The 18,262-nt window shown below is 46.2% G+C and overlaps 1 protein-coding gene and 5 non-coding genes across 7 annotated transcripts in view; all 6 read left to right on the forward strand.

Moving 5' to 3' along the window:
- Positions 1–18,262, forward strand: part of LOC135387916 (metabotropic glutamate receptor 5-like) — a 347,669-nt gene that overhangs the window by 267,882 nt on the left and 61,525 nt on the right. For both annotated transcript variants that reach the window (XM_064617127.1, XM_064617129.1), the window contains one exon: positions 17,759–17,991. In XM_064617127.1, the coding sequence (XP_064473197.1) occupies positions 17,759–17,991 (233 nt within the window). The remainder of the gene's footprint in view (positions 1–17,758; positions 17,992–18,262) is intronic.
- On the forward strand, positions 9,792–9,881 carry Trnay-gua (transfer RNA tyrosine (anticodon GUA)). Its single transcript is given in 2 exon segments — positions 9,792–9,828; positions 9,846–9,881. It is a non-coding gene; the product is annotated as a tRNA-Tyr (tRNA).
- Trnay-gua (transfer RNA tyrosine (anticodon GUA)) lies at positions 12,289–12,378 on the forward strand. The gene is given in 2 exon segments: positions 12,289–12,325; positions 12,343–12,378. It is a non-coding gene; the product is annotated as a tRNA-Tyr (tRNA).
- Trnay-gua (transfer RNA tyrosine (anticodon GUA)) lies at positions 13,090–13,179 on the forward strand. The gene is given in 2 exon segments: positions 13,090–13,126; positions 13,144–13,179. It is a non-coding gene; the product is annotated as a tRNA-Tyr (tRNA).
- Trnay-gua (transfer RNA tyrosine (anticodon GUA)) lies at positions 15,917–16,006 on the forward strand. The gene is given in 2 exon segments: positions 15,917–15,953; positions 15,971–16,006. It is a non-coding gene; the product is annotated as a tRNA-Tyr (tRNA).
- Trnag-gcc (transfer RNA glycine (anticodon GCC)) lies at positions 16,296–16,366 on the forward strand. Its single transcript has one exon. It is a non-coding gene; the product is annotated as a tRNA-Gly (tRNA).

The following is an 18,262-nucleotide window of genomic DNA, read 5'->3' on the forward strand; positions in this document are numbered from 1 at the left end:
TCGAGGAAAGCATGTAACTACAAGATAACTAATTCCCTAAAATTAATTAATGAACTCTTTAATTAGGGGTTTTCGCGCGAAAGCGATATTGCAGAACGGGAGATATTCCTCGATGAAAGCCATTTCATGTTTAAAAAACGCTTAAACGCGCATTCGTGTTGAAACATAGCAAAGAAAAAGAAAAGCTACGCAAATGAGCCGAAGCAAGAACTACGCAGTTTTCGAGCGCAGAAACGACGCGACATTCGCCTTATCTGGGTCGGAGAGCGGTCTACCTGGCTAATAGATTACCTCATACACCAATCAGCTCCATTGCCTCAAAGCACGTAGCCCTCTCACGTGCTCATCTGCATTTCTGCTCATTTGCATAGCGAGATTCAGCGATGGATAGTTCAACACACTTCTGTGTGTAAAGTTTTTTAAACATGGAATGGCTTTCAAGGAGGAATTTCTCCAGTTCGGTTATCGCGCTTTTGCCTGAAATCCCCTAATGGAAGAGTTAATTAATGAATATTGGTAATTAGTAATCCTGTTGTTACATACTTTATTCGAGGGAATATTGACCTGGTCATATAACTCAACTGCGAAAACGGCGTATGTATTGCTCTGCTAGTTTAAAAAATATATGTAACGAATAAAAAACACTCTGTATAGTCGTGTTCAGCTTAAGGACTGCAGTTTAAGCTCCGCCTTTGTTCCCATTGGCTGCAATAGCTCGCCGCCATCACTGCGGAGCAACCCTGTTGGGCCTGACGGACTATACATTTCGTGCCGTTCTCCTGTCGAATACGGGTATAAGACTCTATAAAGCAAACCGAATGGATAGACTGTAGACTAGCTGGTGCATGATGAACAACTTCGTATTCTAGAGGATGAAGAGAAACCGAGAGACACGGAACAAGTCGTGTCGTTTTGCCTTCTTCTTAAGCGTATCTCGGTTTCGGTTCATTCCCTGGATAACTAAGTTTTGTAACAGATGTCGTTGTGATTGGATTTGAGATTTTGTGGATATAAAAAGTGCTTGCTAGAACCTGACCATTGGTTGGCATTCCGTATTCTGTGTGGGAAGTGCTGGAGATAACAGTACTAAAGTCAAGCTGCACCTTGCGGCTTTATCCCCCGGCCCCAACCATCTCTGAATGGGAAATAAACAATTGAATTGAATTGAATTGAACTGAATAAGGAGGAAGAAAGCAAATCATCATGAGGCTTTATTATTATTATTATTATTATTATTAACTGTGGTTACTGAATGCTGGTTGGCACAAATGCACGGAGTTCTCTCGCATTGTTGGAGCCCCTCTGAGCGGGTTCGACCCACTGACGTCCACAATACGTGGAATGTGCATGCAGCTCTCTCCTCAGCGGAGGCGATAGTTAGTCTGTTTTCCGCATCCTGTTCCCCGTGCAGGCATTCCATGCTCGGCAAGTACGAATGTTGCATTCAAGACAATCAAAATGGTGATACGATGTCGCTGAAGGCTTTACGCTATACTGCAGTACGTCTCTGCGCACGAGAGAATGAAAAGGTTGGAGAAAGCAGATGAGGCTGCTGCTGCTTCTGAAAGAGCTTGCCATTGTTGGCCGGCCTCACAGAGGTGGGCGACGTCACTACTAACACTCTGGGGGAATGTGCGTCCTGGGCCGACTTCTAAGGGAACTGTGCCGACATATGTCTAAAAGTTTCTGAGGAAAACCCCCAAGCAGCACAGCCAAAGCAAAAGCAGGTCACAAAGGGTCTGTCGACTCCGGGGGTAGCAATGAGGGGCATTTGCAGACGGACCACAACACTATGGCGAAAAAGATGAAGCAACGTGGACCTCAAGTGCAGTTGTCGTGGTACCTTATTCAGGAGCGATCCAATGAGACCGTTCTACATGCACGAGGGGAAAGGGAAAAGGTTGAGGGGCTGCGCGAAAGGCTCACCTAGTGCCACTGAATAGCTTCGCTCTGAGTATTGCATTCCTTTTCCACGGCACTATGACGACAGCCGTCTGGCAACATTGAGAGCCCCGCTCTCCCATTGGACAAAATGTCCTACTCGGCGGCATTTTGTTGACACGCCAGTGGAAGCGCACATTCTTCAAAATTAGCTTTACGGATCCCGTCTGTATAGACTCCTTTCTCCTCCTTCCTCCTTTAATCGACCACGCGTCTTCCTTGACCACAATGGATCAAGGTCCCCTTTACAAAATCGCACGTGTTGTTACGGTCAACGCGCTGCACTTCGCGATGTGAAATAAATTTGTCGCAGCATACTATCGTTTTGCCTGGGGGAAAGGAACTGCACCCTTAAAAATGAACTTCATCGTATAGCACGCTCCTAGCCAGCTAGCATCCCTAGTGATATCGTTCTCGCGTCTGATTTGTTGAAAACAGGAGGCTTGTGCCTCTTTTGTACCAATACTGCGTAAGTATAGGGCAAACAACAACAACAACAAAAGAAGGCTTACGCCTCCCGTTTTCAACAAATCAGGGATGATGCCAGGGATAGACCGATGTCGTTCGGGATGGCGGTTTGCTAGGAGCGTGCTATGAGGCGAAGTTCATTTTTAAGTGTGCAGTTTCTTACCGCCCAGGCGAAACGACTCTATATGCTGCGGCAAACTTATTTCACATCGCGAATTGCAGCGCGCTGACCGTAACAGCACGTGCGGTTTTGTAAAGAGGGCCTTGATCCATTGTCGTCACGAAAGACGCAAAAGCGTGGTAGAAGAAAGAAAGGACGCCTACAGACTGGATCCGTCATTAACATATAGAAGGCGAACTTAACGGAACCAATATGGCCTCCCCACACGGCGCCCCCTGGCGTAGAACTTGCAGATGTACATCAGTTGCAGCACTCTTCATTATTCAGTGACTCTAGGCTGACCAACTTGGATAGAGTATTGAGACGCTGCTCCCCAGGGGGCGTCGTGAGTGACGCACAACACTCATGCGGCTGGGATAGCAGTGAGAGGGTTCCGCAATACCAGCCGCCTCAGTGTTGTGCGTCTGGGGAGCAGCGCGTCTCAATCAACAACTTTATTTCAGCGCTGATGATTGGCGAGTTTCATCGCCAGGGGCGACACACTACCTCATTACCAGGGGTGTCATCAGGCATTATACGGTATCAACACTCCTTCATATCGAGAGCTGTGTGTCTGCGGTGCTGTCAGCCTTCAACTGCTCTTTGCGACACCGCCGTTTTGATTATTTTGAGTGCGGAATTTGTAGCTTTCGCGTTATAACTTTGCGCTACGACGTTTCATCATTTCAAAATTTACCTAAATTGAATCTTCATCAGAGCTTTATGTTTGGACAACACAATGCTGCATTGAGTTGCCTTGAGTAATTGCAGAGCACGGCATGCCGGCGCGTGTAGACCTTTATAGGGTAGCACCTTTAGTTGCAGCAGTTTCTTCCAACTGACCGACAACAGAGCGAGGTCAAATCAAGGTGTACATATCCACTGCTCTGCTTTCGCAGCGGCTGGGCTCCGAAAGTACTCAGGGCCTTGATATGGCAACGTTCAGCAACAACACTTTCGATGATAAATGGGGTTGCATTTCTCAGTTTGGTATTCACTAGAGTCACAAAATAAAGTAATAAAGTTATACTTAAACAGAGTAGCGACACCGAGTTCCATGAGCGAGCAGGAGAGATAAGCAGGAGCCATTTTGTTTCAGCGCCACGTTAGGTGACGCTAGCGTGGCGCGGAAACAAAATGGCTTCTGCTTATCTCTCCTGCTCGCTCCTGGATCACAGTGTCGCTACTCTGTTTAAGTATGACTTTATTACTTTATGTGACATTATTATCAGGGAAAGCATGGCGTTACTGTCACGTGGTTTGATGAGCCAGGGATTTCCCAACACGACGGCGTAACTGGGGAATAGCTGTGTTGTCACCGACCAATAAGCAGACCAAGTCACACAATCGTTTTTGGAAACACACACATTTATAAGCAATTAACAAAGAAACACTCAGCTATAGACAGTTACTTGAACCACTAGTTGAACACTAGAGAGAAGTTTGCATGACAGTTACAGTTACGCATTACAGAAGGGCAACATACAAAGAATAAGAACAAGGCAAACTTGCGGTCAAAGACTGTCCAATAGCCGGTGAGTGAGGTCCCTCGTAGAGACGAGATGCGCAGTGGAGAAGATGATCTTGAAGAAAAGTCTGATTGTACTTGAGGAGGATGGAGATGGAGCTTGAAGCAGAGAACACTATTGCACAGATTGATTGAAGAATACACCAGCCCAATACTGGTGGCACAACATCGAGACGCCCGATACGCCACGTGAAAGTGTGCGACTTCTTCGTGGGCTAGCCCGATACCAACTGCTTACAGTTCATTATTCTGTCCCGCTTCGGGACTAGAACACCCCCCTCCATAAATCTGTCGTCAGTGTCAAACACTAAGGAAGCGCACAACATTCCCGTGCAACACTGCGTGTCCAGTTACAGAGGCCCGAAGTGTGGACCAGACACCATATAGGGGAATAGTTCTTGGAATCACACGTGTGCGAATGGCTGCTAACAGAGCGCAGGCCATTCGCGCAGTTTCTTGCCCGTGTTGCTGTGCCGGACAGATGTTTTTTTAAGCAACCGGGGAAACAGAACTGCAATATACTCGTGTGGGGTGCTGCCTTTGTTCGAGGACTGTGACAGTTACTTTCCCCCAATCCAATGACGTAACGTAACGGTGCTCACGATGCCACTTATCGAACAGGCTCCAAAATGTTTTCCTGGAGCGAGCAGCTCACCATTGTAGATACCTTCACAGCCTTGAGCTCATCTTGACCTCTTCTGGACGATCTCTCGGACAATACGTAGATGATGCCGCACAACAATCACACACGGGATTCATGGCAAGCATTGTTATGTTAGCTGTTTCTACTCCTCAACCTAGGATGGCTCTCGTGCGGATCGGAAACAAGATGGCTTCTCTGCTCGCCTGTGGAACTCAGTGTCGCTATACTCTGATGTGAAGCGTATTTAGGGATTCTTGTGTTCACTTCTGGTCATCTGCTGTAAAAAGCACCTATTTTTAGTTTCTCCCATTCTCCTTCGATCAAGTGTCGCGTCTCCGCACGGATTTGTTCGTGACGAGGATGCAGGCAACAACTACCCCACCGGAACAACGTCGACAAGATCGACGTTCTCCAAACTGAGCAGCGCAGTTCTCGCTGTATAGGGGTCAATGGTTGAAACTCGGCCGAGAATGTTAGCAATTTGTTCTTAGACATGTCCGCCTCCGTGAGGTTCAGTACGGGGTGCTGTGTGCTGAGATGTCAGCGAGCATTAGGTGTGACGTCACTCAGGCGTCCTTAGAATGACGTCTTCTGTGACGTCAGTCGGATCATAGTTACCTCGCCATTTTTAACGTCAAATTATTTATTCAAATTATTAAAAAAACTTAGCTCTAAATGAAAATTACGTCCAATGCGGCTGCGTTCTACACCCTAAGAAGATGAGGGGAAAAAAAGCAGTAAATTTGCGAGCAATTACAGCTTCTACTCCCCTAGATTTCAATTACTCCCAATTTAGTCTCCTCACCCAAAAATTGAGTCCCCAGCACTGCAAGCATCAGTCCCATGAACTCCCATAGACTTCCGTGTATTTAATCATGAAATGTAACTAACGATTGTAGCAATACATCGGACTGGTTCCTTATTGTGAAGGGGCTTCATTATTTCATTCCCCACATCACTACCAGCATTGGGGTAGCGTATCGCCCCTGGCGGTGAAACTCCCCATTCATTAGCTCAAAATAAAGTTCTTGTATACAGGGTGTCCCAGAAAACGTGTCATTGAATTATAATAAACAAACTACGCCACCTAGAATCATGCGGTCAACAGCATTTGTTCTTATTAGGTTTTTGCCACCTCCTAATGTGAATGTCATGTACTCCAAGTTTAATTATGTAAATATTTGCGAACTGAACTCGGAAATTTGCCAAGTAAAGGTCACTTTTTTACCCCACCAATATGAAGAGCGTGCCCAATTCACTCAAATTCATGATAATTCACAGTCACATTCACGAGCTATCCCATCCGAAAAAATAGCCGAATATCATGCTTTTCGGAGCACCGGACCATAGCGCGCGATGACTTTTTGAGGGCAATCGCTCTCAGTGCGACGAAAGGAGGTTCCGAAGCAAGCCCACAGAATGATAGTAGAAAAAGTAACACTTCCTAAAATTAGGAGAGGGAAGGCATTATCCCAGCGAAAGTCGAACGTGATAAGCCGTGCCTGTTTTATCTCTTTCTGCGATGTCGGGGAGGGCTGGGTTTCCAACCTCCTTTCGTCGGACTGACAAAGATTGCGCTGAAAAATTCATCGTGCGCTATTCTGTGCGACCTCCGTAGAGCATGATGTTCGGCTATTTTTTCCGATGGGATAGCCCCTGAATATCCCTGTCAATTATCATTAATTTGACTAAATTAGACACGCTCTTCACATTGGTGGGGTAAAAAAGTGACATTTACTAGGCAAATTTCCGACTTAAGCTCGCAAAAATTTACATAATTATCTTACGTTACACGGTATTCACATGATGAGGTGGCAAAAACCCAGTAAGAACAAATGCCATTGACCGCATGACTCTAGGTGGTGTAGTTTTTTTAATTATAATTCAATGACACGTTTTCTGGGACACCCTGTATAATCTAGTACTCGGGAAGGTTTTCCCCTTGGAGAGTACTATCGGTAAGACACGAGAACGTCTCAAATGCCCACACTCCCTTCTAGATTTCTTCCTTTCTCAACTCCAACTCAATAAAGAAAGAGCGACCATACGATTACAGTACAGCGATTGAGTTGCACGCCCGTCAACGTAATAACCGATGGCACTGGTGCAGCCGCTTCGTTGCAACCCATAATAAGTCCAATCTAGCGTCCCACTTAGTTGCATAGCCCTCAAGATCTCGCTGAAGACACATAAATCACCGGTTGTCGTTTCGGCCGTGTCTGCCTAACGAGGGCCACAAGTCAGTGATCCCAATCGTGAATGAAGGATGGTATATCTGGAAACTCTTTCTTTTGTATTGTCTCAACACGAAGTAAAAGTCGCCGTTGTGTTTCTTCGTGCTGCTCGTACACGATGGACGTTGCCCGGATTAGTGTAACGCACGCTGTTTTCTTTGTGTTTATTTTGTTTAGTGCTCCTTGTTCGTCCCTTTTGAACCTTTGTACAAATATTTTTTCTTTTTCTTTTTTTTTTACTATCGCGGTTACCGACTGGACTCGAGTGGACACGGAAATCGACGACAGCGCCATTTACGCCAGACAACGCCTGACGTCGTTGTGACGTCGTTAGGACTCTAGCCAATCAAGCAGCCGCAGTTATGAAGACGAGCCGTAATCACTCGCATGGGCAGCCACTCGAAGTCAGTGGCTTTCCATGTTTGAAATCGTAACCGAATCATGAAGACGACACGTGACTGGAAACGCAGAAGCAACGTAGTATCTGCGGGAGATCCTATGATGCAGGAAAGGAGGACGAAGAGGGCGCGTCACGCGCCTTCTCTCACTCGTTCCCCACGTGGACATGAAAGTTCATGATGTCGGCCAATCATCGCAGACTATTTGAAACACAGGCTTTCTGTGGCTACAAGTAGCCGCCCATGCGGCTCGTGGTGGCCGGTTCCCATAGCAACGGCCGCCGAAAGCATTGTCGTGATTGGCACGCTGTTTATGACAACGTCACGTGGTTTCAGGCTTTCACTATCTAGCTGGTGTTAGTCGAATCCACTCAATAACGACCGCATTTCTGTCTTCACGAGTTTGTCCCGTGTACGTCCTCGTGAAGTAAGGTTACCATTTATTTTTCGTGCTTCATGAGTTCATAGTTAGATGTGATGTAACGTCATAGGTGAACGTGATGACACACTAATACAGACACCGATGTCAAATGTTTGCAGCGGAGTTTCCTGCTTGTCATTCGTGTGGCGCTGCCATCAGGTTAAGACTTGAAGAGATGCATGAAAAGCAGGAGCCGGATTGAGATTACGCTGGGTTGTGAGCAGAATGGGTTTACCTGTTCTGCGTACAAGCAATAGTCGGCCATGGCCCGAAGCTACGGCAAAAATGTACGCGAGATAGAAAGGAAAGAAAACAAAAAGATAGAGCGTTTTACCATCCCCTGTCGACGTGAGTCGGGTGCGTGATAAGGCTGAGTTGATAAAGCGATGCAGTGTAGAGGTCGCTGCGTTAGATTAAATTCTGCTTACATTTTTGTTTTGTTTTTTTCCTTATAATTCAGTTCAACGCTAGCTGTTTTGTTTCATGATGGTGTTATAGCCCACTAATATTTCACAGCTACCACTTACTGCCCCCTACTACCACTACTTTTTTACTACTACACTATTATTTTAGCCTTCTATTTTCTGCAGTTCTTTCGCACCACTACCGTTTACATTCGATATATAGGCCACGCGGGGATTTGTCCATGATTTTCATCTTGTGGGGTGTTGGAATTCCGTAACGAAGGCGGGTGCGGCACCCCATATGAGAATGTATATTCATATAAAATGTACTTATTTATTTATTTATGATACCCTCAGGGCTTTGAGCATTACAGAGGGGAGGGGCGTATGTAACAATAAGTTCAAATATAAGAGGATGCATACAGAAGACACAAAACAATGAAAAATTAGACAAAAAAAAAGGAAAAAGAAATAATCACTATGTGGCGTTCAGATGATCACAAAGAGCATTCTTAAATAATGAAGGGGCAGTAATGGATGAAATAGAGCCGGGAAGGCGGTTCCACTCGAGTGAGGTTTTGGGCAGAAATGACTGAAAGTATACGTTAGTAGTGCAAAAGGGAATGCCAACCTTCTGTGCATTGTCCAGCCGTGAAGAGATATGTGACGGACAAGAAATTAAAGAGTGTCGGAGGATATCGTTATGATAAAAAATTTTGTGAAATAGACAAAGACGAGTAACATTGCGTCGAACTGAGAGATGAGATAGGTTAAGACTAGCTTTCATGGAGGTAACACTGGCTGTCCTGGCATAATTACCGAGAATGAACCGTGCTGCGCGGTTTTGTACACTTTCCACTTGAGCAATGAGTGTCGCCTGTCCCGGGTCCCACACAGAAGCAGCATATTCGAGCTTCGGAAGCACGAGGGTTCGGTATAACATGAGTTTTTTTACTTGGATATGAAAGTTTTGTATATGTGTTGTAGGATATGTGGGGGTGGGCAGGGGGGTGGGCAGGGGGGGGGGGTGACAGCCCGTGCCCAACCCGTGTTGTGAAAGCTCCTGGTTTCGCACGTCCTATTTCGAACGCCCTTGCCAGACGGAGTTTGAACACTGCATTTACTTCCTTTTCCTTTTACCTTCTGTGATTTGTACGCGTTCGCATTATCCCCCTCTTAAACCGAAAAAAATCAAAAATAAAAATAAACTGTTGGCTCCGGGCTGCCTCTTGGAAAGATTCCGTGCAGTTACCGCAGCTGCGTCAGAGAACAATACTTTAGTCAAATTGGGCGAATAAAATTGCGGTACACCGATTTATAGATTTCGAGAACACCGCGTATTTCATCGTGCGAATTCGCAAAAGGCGCAGTTAGCGCGCGACAAAGTTCAGACTCCAAATACCCAGCGCGCAGTTCACAATCCGTCTCACTCCCCGCCGTCTCGATCTAACTGAAATACCTTAACCTTCGGCGCGTGACTGCTATTGCCCCATCAGCTGTCTCCATCTGATAAACACGGCGGCACCCGGATTCAAAGGAGGTCACCACTGAGGTATTTGCTCTCAGAGTCTGTTGCGATCGCCCGTTTCTTGTCCCGTCGATAGCTCAGTTGGTAGAGCGGTGGACTGTAGAGGTTTCTCCTGTGGGCATCCATAGGTCGCTGGTTCGAATCCGGCTCGACGGACTGCTTTTTATCTGCAACTAAGATTATTCCGAGCAGAATGTTTTCGGTGAAACGCGAGCATATTCAATAAACGTTTCGTTTCTTCTTCTTCTTTATTTTTCGTATTATATTTTTCATTCGTGAGTCCAGTGAATCAGAAGCAGGCAGAAATACGTTCCTGATACGTTCTACGTGATTTTTTCGGGTTAAATGCTTTTCTCAAATTCGGGGGGTAAAAATCGGGCGCTATTTTTAAATCTGTAATTCGGGGAGAAATCGGGCGATAATTGTGCCTTTCGTGTGTTATCGGGTGCTTTTGAATTCTCCTCTTGTCTACTAAGTCATTTCCTAATCTCTCTTTTTTGTTTTTTCTTGTTTTTTTTTTGCGGGATCGTGACCTTCCAGCGGTAATCCCCGAAGGCATATAGACAGTGTTGACACACATGCGTGTATTGCTGGGAACGTAAGTGACCGATTCCTACATGTGTTCCACGTGGCGACCTTTGTTCGTCTTCAGTGGGAAGGTCACTTCAGGATTTCATAGTGACTGGAATTCGGGTAGAAATCACGTTTAACCCGAATTCGTCGGAGCTCAGTTCGGGGGGAATAACCGGTCGGAATCGGGTGTAACCCGAAAAAGTCACTCCCTAAGTATAGACGAAGCATCTCTTTCGGCATTAGCCTGATAAACACGAGAGAACTGATGTTGGCTATGAGATGAGAACTACAGCTAGTGACTTCTATCTTTCATCAGCCTGATAGACGACCGAACGTTACAGGTACAGCGATACGCGAAAGATCGTTCTGGGAAGTGGGCACGTGCAAGTGATCGTTTGTACTCGTCAGGGTGCAAACGTTCACACTTATGAAGGGTGCAGAAATGGTGTGTATGATCAAGCAGTTCCACAAGCGCAGTCTTCTGTATGGAATTTTTGTGTCGCGAATATATTTAACGCAACGTCAAATAAAGTTTGTAACACCTATGGGCTCTTTCTGCTGTCCAGGGGCCGCCCTCGCTCACTGCCATCAGTGCCCCCTGTGGTGGCAAGGGTGGTGGAAAGGGGTGGTGCCAAGCAGGGCCGGTGCTAGGGGTGTGTGGGGCCTGAGGCAAAGGCACATCGCGGGGCCTTTTCTTAAAAGTGGGACTTTTTCTCATCACATGACGGAATGGCACATAACACATTCTTCTCTCATTTCTGTTTTAGTCGAAGATCGCGCGTGCGATTAACTGCATACTTGATATTAAAAAAAACAAAAATCCTTGGTTGAGGGCTTCGTGCGTGGAGCCTATGCAAGCGCTGGGCCTATGGCGATCACCTTACTCGCTCCCCCCCCCCCCCTTATCGCCGGCCCTGGTGGCAACACAACACAGAATTCACGTGATGACGTGTGAAATCGCCAACAGCGTCATATACGCTTGTAGAATATGCTGGAAAACTTTTCCTCCACCCGTCACCAGGGAGAAAGCCGGCGCCAGTGTCGTCGTGCCAAACTGTATAGCCGTCCCTATAAAGGGCGAGTATTTGCGTCCATGTGCACTTTGCACTCCCAGTTTTAGACCAAAACGGGTAATAGACTCGCAGAAAATCGGCGTCGCAAACACTGGAACTCATGCGGAAGGGACCTCCGCCAGTTACGTATGCGGCCGCGGGAGATGTCACGTGCTTGTGCGAGAGCCAATAGGAATGGCCTAGCTAGGCTCTCGCACCTGTGATGTTATAGTTCGACGCAGTAGTGTACTCGAGTGTTTGTATGTTGCCAACCACATCGCATAAAAATGATATATTTTTAATAATAATAATAATATATTTTTAATAACACAATTTTTTTCCTCGGCACGGGGTACAACGCGTGAGTGAACCACAAATGCGCAAGTGTCACAGCGACGTTTAAGTTCATCTTTCCTTAGACAATGTTGCTAATCTTTATATTGGAATATCTGGAATATCGTGACTGGAATATCATATCTAACATATGACATGATATCTAACTGGAATATCATATCTAACATATGACATGACATGATAGACATCATGACATATCATGACAAGATATCTGACTGGAGTATCATGTCATCACGCGGTAAAGCTGTAGGTACATGACACGACTGTTGCCCGTATGTTTAGTCTCGCGTGACACAATTATTGAGTAAACATCAAACGAACTAGCGAGGATGGTTTTCTAAGAATGTTACGTAATAATGATTTTTACGAGTGTCCGGTATCGAAGGGAAGTCGTTGGTATGCGGAAGCGGGACTTTCCAAGGACGGGAATAAGTCAGGAAATTAGTCGCGCTATTTCTTGTCCTTTCATTGAGAGGGCGCGGCTGGGCCGTGCATCGCAATTTACTGACCACGTGCGAAACTAGGCCGTGCACTACTTTCACTCAAATTTCCTTGACGAGCCTTGCATAGGTTTGTTCTTTGTCCCGTCGATAGCTCAGTTGGTAGAGCGGTGGACTGTAGAGGTTTATCCTGTGGACATCCATAGGTCGCTGGTTCGAATCCGGCTCGACGGACGCTTCTTTTTCATGGTGTCGCTTTTATGGCGATTTCGGGTGATGAATTTCGGATGCTTTTTTTTTTTTTTTGGCTCTCCTACGTTAACGGCAGGCTCGCATGATGCGGCAAATCTCCTGCTTCGAAGGCCCGAGCCGGGAGTGCTTCGGAAGCGCGACACCTCTGGTGGTAAGACTACCCCGTGAATTCAGGCACTGACTGTCCCAGGGCGGCTCCTGTATGGAACGTGAACGGGAAAGGGATCCTCTCAACTCGTCGATCCAAAGGCATATCACTCGAATTCGGCATTCACTGGCTCGCTATTCGGACGTTTTCCTACATCGCACTTTTTTAGAAACTGTAGATTTTATACCAATTTCTGTAATGTTTATTAGTTGTTGTCGTTTTAAACAACAGAAAACACGCGAAAATTCTTATAAAAAATCATTAAAACGCCCTCAGCCCAATTCTTCAGATTAAGAATATTGTTGTAAAATTAATTCACCACACGTTAATTCGTCGCTGTCGTGCAAGCGCAGATAAGCACACGCTGCGCTGTAAGGGAATGCGCCTTCCTGCAACATGAGCGGAATTCAAAGCGGGCTTGTCTCAACAGCGTCCGTGAGATAATCGCACTGCGAATGAGGAAGAGATGTTGCGGCATAGTTACGGTGTGTGTACGAAGTGCTATAGTGCCAGAGATTTGACAAAGAGGCTGTGGTGCACTCGTTCCGTCGATAGCTCAGTTGGTAGAGCGGTGGACTGTAGATGTTACTCCTGTAGATATCCATAGGTCGCTGGTTCGAATCCGGCTCGACGGATATTTTTGATTTCGCGAAAGTTATGAGTACGACGTTGACAAATTAGATGGAAAAGGTGAAAAATAGTATGAAGCAAGGGTGATTTTGTGCACGCTGGTTTGAACATGGCAGATGGTGTCTTCTCTAGTATCCAATCTTGTACCCGTCTCACACGAGCTAATTTTGTGTCATTTTCGTGAAGTGAACTGTTCCTGAGCGAATGTTACTTCCATTACATTCGTGCTACACGGCTTAAGTAAGGGTCACTAAACTATGACGGCAATGACGATAGATGATAGTGAACGGCGACAAAATTTTTAGGCGTGCGCCACACTCCCGTCGTAAGAACGTTTTGCTTTGATTTAGAAATTTGATTCCGAGGCTTTAAATTCCGACATGACTGTTGATCCGTTTCTGATGCTCCGTATGACAACAACAAATATGGCCGCGGAGAAGATAGGCCACTCTGCGTAGCTTTTCACAGTCTGTTTACGAGAGTAATTACATGTTCGTTCGGCAGAATGTTACCCCGTACTTAAAGAAAATAAACGCGCTATTGCAAATACTCGTCTAAAAATATTGTGGTTGGCAGGGCCTTCCGCTTTTCTTTAATATCTTAACCCGTACGCCAAAGCCTGCTGTCGAGACTACGCACTCGGGCCGCCGCAGAGAAATGAAGTGAGATTTCGGGAACTCATTATAGTCGTGTTCGAAGGAAAATAAATCTAGTCCGTCAGCTCTCAAAATATTACTGCGCCTCAGATAGGATGGCTGGACACAGAGAGGCCACTCTGCCTCCTGCGCCAGATAATGTAATCCATCATACTCCCTCTGCTTCCGTATTGGCTGTTAAGACTGGCGGCATGACACTACGCTGCGCCAGAAAGTGCGCTCCCCTCTCCCTTACTGATGGCGCATGGTGGCGCTGCAGTATTTCTCCTGGCGCGCTATAGCGTCTCCTTGTCTCCAACGGCATATGTACCGTATTTTCCGGTGTATAACGCGCCCCTAAAAACGGGCCCAATTTGAAAAAATGTTCGATGTGTAACGCGCAACGGAATGGTGCTACAAGCTACTGTACTGCCACCAGTATACACAATAAACCGAAGCGGTGTATCATATATGCATATGCTATATTTAAAACACATTTAGTGAAATCCGTGAATCTCCGATGCAACAGCGTCGTTGTCATAGTATACTTCAGTCTCCTTTCTGCTTTCCGTTTCGCGTCCCTTCTCAATAGCCCCATTCTTCTGAAATGAATTCAAGATTATTGACTACTGAAGCAGCATGATTAACCCTTTATGAACTCCAGTGCCCTTGCGCCGGATTTGTCAACTGACCCTACAAGAGCTATGGGAGAAAGCCACAGCGCACTCTGGAAGAGGCTATAGAATTTGTACGCCACCGACCTGAAAAGGAACTCTGCAGGAAAATATTTCCGTGTACAACGCGCACCGCTAGATAACGCGCAGGACCTCTTCAGAACACTTTTTTACTGTATAACACGTGCGTTATACAGCGGAAAATACGGTTAGTTGACGGACTAGATTTCGGCTCCTTCTAAACTTGAACACGGCTATAAATCGTTGGTACATTTTCCGGTAAGTGTCACTAAAAGATGCCGCGTGACAGCACGGGAATGACACTAAGTGAGAGTGTCACTCGCTGAAAGTGACACTAAATTAATCCGTGTCACAGGGGTATTAGCGTCTTTATTTTTCACTTACAGATTTAGTAATTGCAACGCCCCGAAGACTCCTGCCGACGAAGGAAAATGGTGAAAGAGAGTGACAGTGACTGGCAATGTGTATATAGGAACGAACGGTTTTGCATTTTTAGCAATTTACGGGAACAAATCTGGAAGCTGAAAATTTTTGACACGATTTTTTAGCACTTCATACGTCTTTGACGAGCAACAGCAACAACTTTCTTGCGAGATGATGAGCGGGAAGTTTCATCGCCAGGGGGCGATACTATACCCCATTGCTGGTGGTGATGCGGAGAATGAAATAATGGTGGTGATGCGGAGAATGAAATAATGATCCCCTTCACAATAAGGATCCAAGTCCTATAGTATCCCGTGTTTGACGAAAGTTCCAGCGTCTGCCGTGACAGCGGTATTGTTTACGAAGCGGACGAAATACGGAAATTTATCACGGCTAACCCTGTATGATAAAATGGATATGGCGCAGACAAACTGGTGCATGATGATGAAGGAACGAATAACCGCGAGACACGGGACACGAAGACAAGCGCAAGAGTTCTCAGAGAACTCTCTGAGAACTCTTGTACTTGTCTTCGTGTCCCGTGTCTCGCGGTTATTCGTTCCTTCATCACCCTGTATGCTCGCGCACAGAACATTTCAAGTCTTGGTGTCTTTAATTAATTTCATGAGAGCAGTTCCAGCGGGCGCTAAATTGTCAAGAGAGCTGTCGATCGGTTTCGGTTCGCCACCTTTGAAAAGAAAGAGAGAGTGTGAGAGAGAGAGAGAGAGAGAGAGAGAAAGAGAGAAAGACAGAAAGACAGAGAGAGAGAGAGAAAGAGAGAAAGACAGAAAGACAGAGAGAGAGAGAGAGAGATGAAAATGAAGTGAGCGAGTGAGTGAGTGAGTGAGTGATATGTCATCCGCCCGAATATCGCTGAGAGGGCGCGGCTGGGCCGTGCATCGCCATTCACTGACCACGTGCGAAACTAGGCCATGCACTACTTTCACTCAAGTTTCCTTGGCGAACCCTGCATAAGTATGTTCCTTGTCCCGTCGATAGCTCAGTTGGTAGAGCGGTGGACTGTAGAGGTTTCTCCTGTGGACATCCATAGGTCGCTGGTTCAAATCCGGCTCGACGGACGTTTCTTTTTTTTATATTGTCCTTTTTACGTCGGGCACTTTTTCTTTTTTTCTTTTTTGCCCTCCACGAGAGCGTCAAGTTCGGATGATGCGACAAAAGAGCCGTTCGCGACTCCGGGGCATTTTTTTTCCCCCGCTCCTGCTCAGAGAGCCCGAGCAAGAAGTGCTTCTGGTGCGTACTGAGTAGCTGGACACGCGTATCGCGCAAGCCGAAAATAGATCTGCTGACCTCGATAGAGCCAGCCAACTCTTTCGCGCTCAAAATTTAGTTGACCGTCCACTTGCCCAGGCGTCGGTGGTTCAGTGGTAGAATACTCGCCTGCCACGCGGGTGGCCCGGGTTCGATTCCCGGCCGACGCATTTTACTTTAGAGCTATACCATCCTGCACAGTGCACTCTGCACAGTGCGACGTGCGGCATACCTTACCTTCAATAAAATGGGGATTGGGTGGTGATGACATAACCGTGAATTCAGAGTGTTGACTTCTCAATCTTGGTGAGCTTTTCTCACCATGAGCTCTTTTCTTTTTTTTCTTCGATTGAAATTTTCATGGAGTGACTTTTAACCGGTTTTCAACACGACCGCTTCAGCATAACAGGTGTGATTACAAAAGTTATTTATAGATTGTACACGTTGTCGAGCAGCAACGATGATGAGGTGAAATAATGCACATTTGCTCGTCTTGCACGTTTTAATGTCCAAGAAAAGTTTCTAATGCAACCGGCGAATTTCTTCTTTCGAGTAACTAGCCGTAGGAGGCTTACATGTTTGTGTCGTCCATAATTGCGGCCTGGCTCGGCTAATTCTCGTTGTTAACGAATTTATTCTCGTCCCTACGGTCTCCAGTTTTTCGTTGTGGATGTATACCACCAGCTCGGTTGCTTTTGAACTATTCTTTAAAGGGTCTGATTGTCTCCGTGTCTACACGGTTGCAAAAAATGCGATGGGCGTCTCCCAGAATTCTCCGCCTTGTTCTGAACTGTCCTTCACCACAACATCGACGCATACGTTGAAGCGCTGTGCGTTTTCCGTAGTAGATGTTTAAATTGTTCTATTCCTTAACAGATAGTCTGTAAGTTACTTTACCGACTACTCCTACCCTAATGACGTATTCGACTTCTATCACTTCGTAGCTACGCAACCTTCCAGCTTATGTAGATAACCAAAATGCGTTCCTCGAACCGCGCGCTTGCACTGATGGGTACTGCCGACAAATACCGCGAATACGTACTGCGTGCTAATCTTCCGTTGATGCGATATTGTAGTCTACGATCATTGATGTGCATTGCAGGGTTGCGGAGTTGCGACTCCGGGGTTGGAATGATTCCGGAATCATTCCAGATTTATCAGAGCCCGGAATGGAATTATAATGGAATGGCGGAACCTATCCTAGGAATGGAATGGAATTAGGCATTTTTTTTTTTCACAGGGGGAATGGAATTGGAATCGACTGGTCTGTGTACCACACGGTCAAGGGCGAAATAACCTTGTCTTTTTGCTTTTTCCGTGACGGGTAATGGCTACCCAGCACGGTTACCTGCCCCTTTTCTTTTATTGATGGAATTAAAGGAATGGAATTGGGTTGCCAAGCCATTCCAGGAGTGGGAATTGACCAGTACCTTTTCATTCCGAGGAATTGAAAGGAATGGAATTATCACAAACCTCCATTCCTCGGAATGGGTGATCCCATTCCGCAACCCTGGTGCAATGTATCGATGTCTAACATCTGACATGTTTTCTCTCACGTATAGTGATGGCTGGTCCGACCGTGGCGATGTGGTCAAGAACCTGGAAGCAGAATCCGTGGGCAGCCTTTCCATCCGCTTCCACGCCAACTACGACTACAACTTCGACAATTATTACTTCGGTCTCAACCCCATGAACAACACACGAAACCCATGGTTCAAAGAATTCTGGGAAGTACGCTTCAACTGCTCCTTGGGCATAGGGCCGCAGTCCAGGCAGTACAACAGGACGTGCACAGGTACGATGTTGATTATACGTAGCGCGCTCTTTATGCGCTAGAGCTATTGATAGATCAGATTAGATTAGAAAGAAAGTTATTTAAGTATGCTAGAAGTATCCGTAACTTTTAGTGCGGAAGTAAGTATCTGTGGTCATGTACAGGGTGTCTCAGTTAAATCTGCAGGCTAAATAACTCGCATACGGGTGCACCAATGGAAGAACTTTCTTTTTTCTAAGTATCTGTCCGGTACCACCTATAAGCTGCGCACCGTGTGAATGAGTGGGAGGCG

The sequence above is a fragment of the Ornithodoros turicata genome, chromosome 3 (assembly GCF_037126465.1).
Source record: "Ornithodoros turicata isolate Travis chromosome 3, ASM3712646v1, whole genome shotgun sequence".
Taxonomy (NCBI): Eukaryota; Metazoa; Arthropoda; class Arachnida; order Ixodida; family Argasidae; genus Ornithodoros; species Ornithodoros turicata.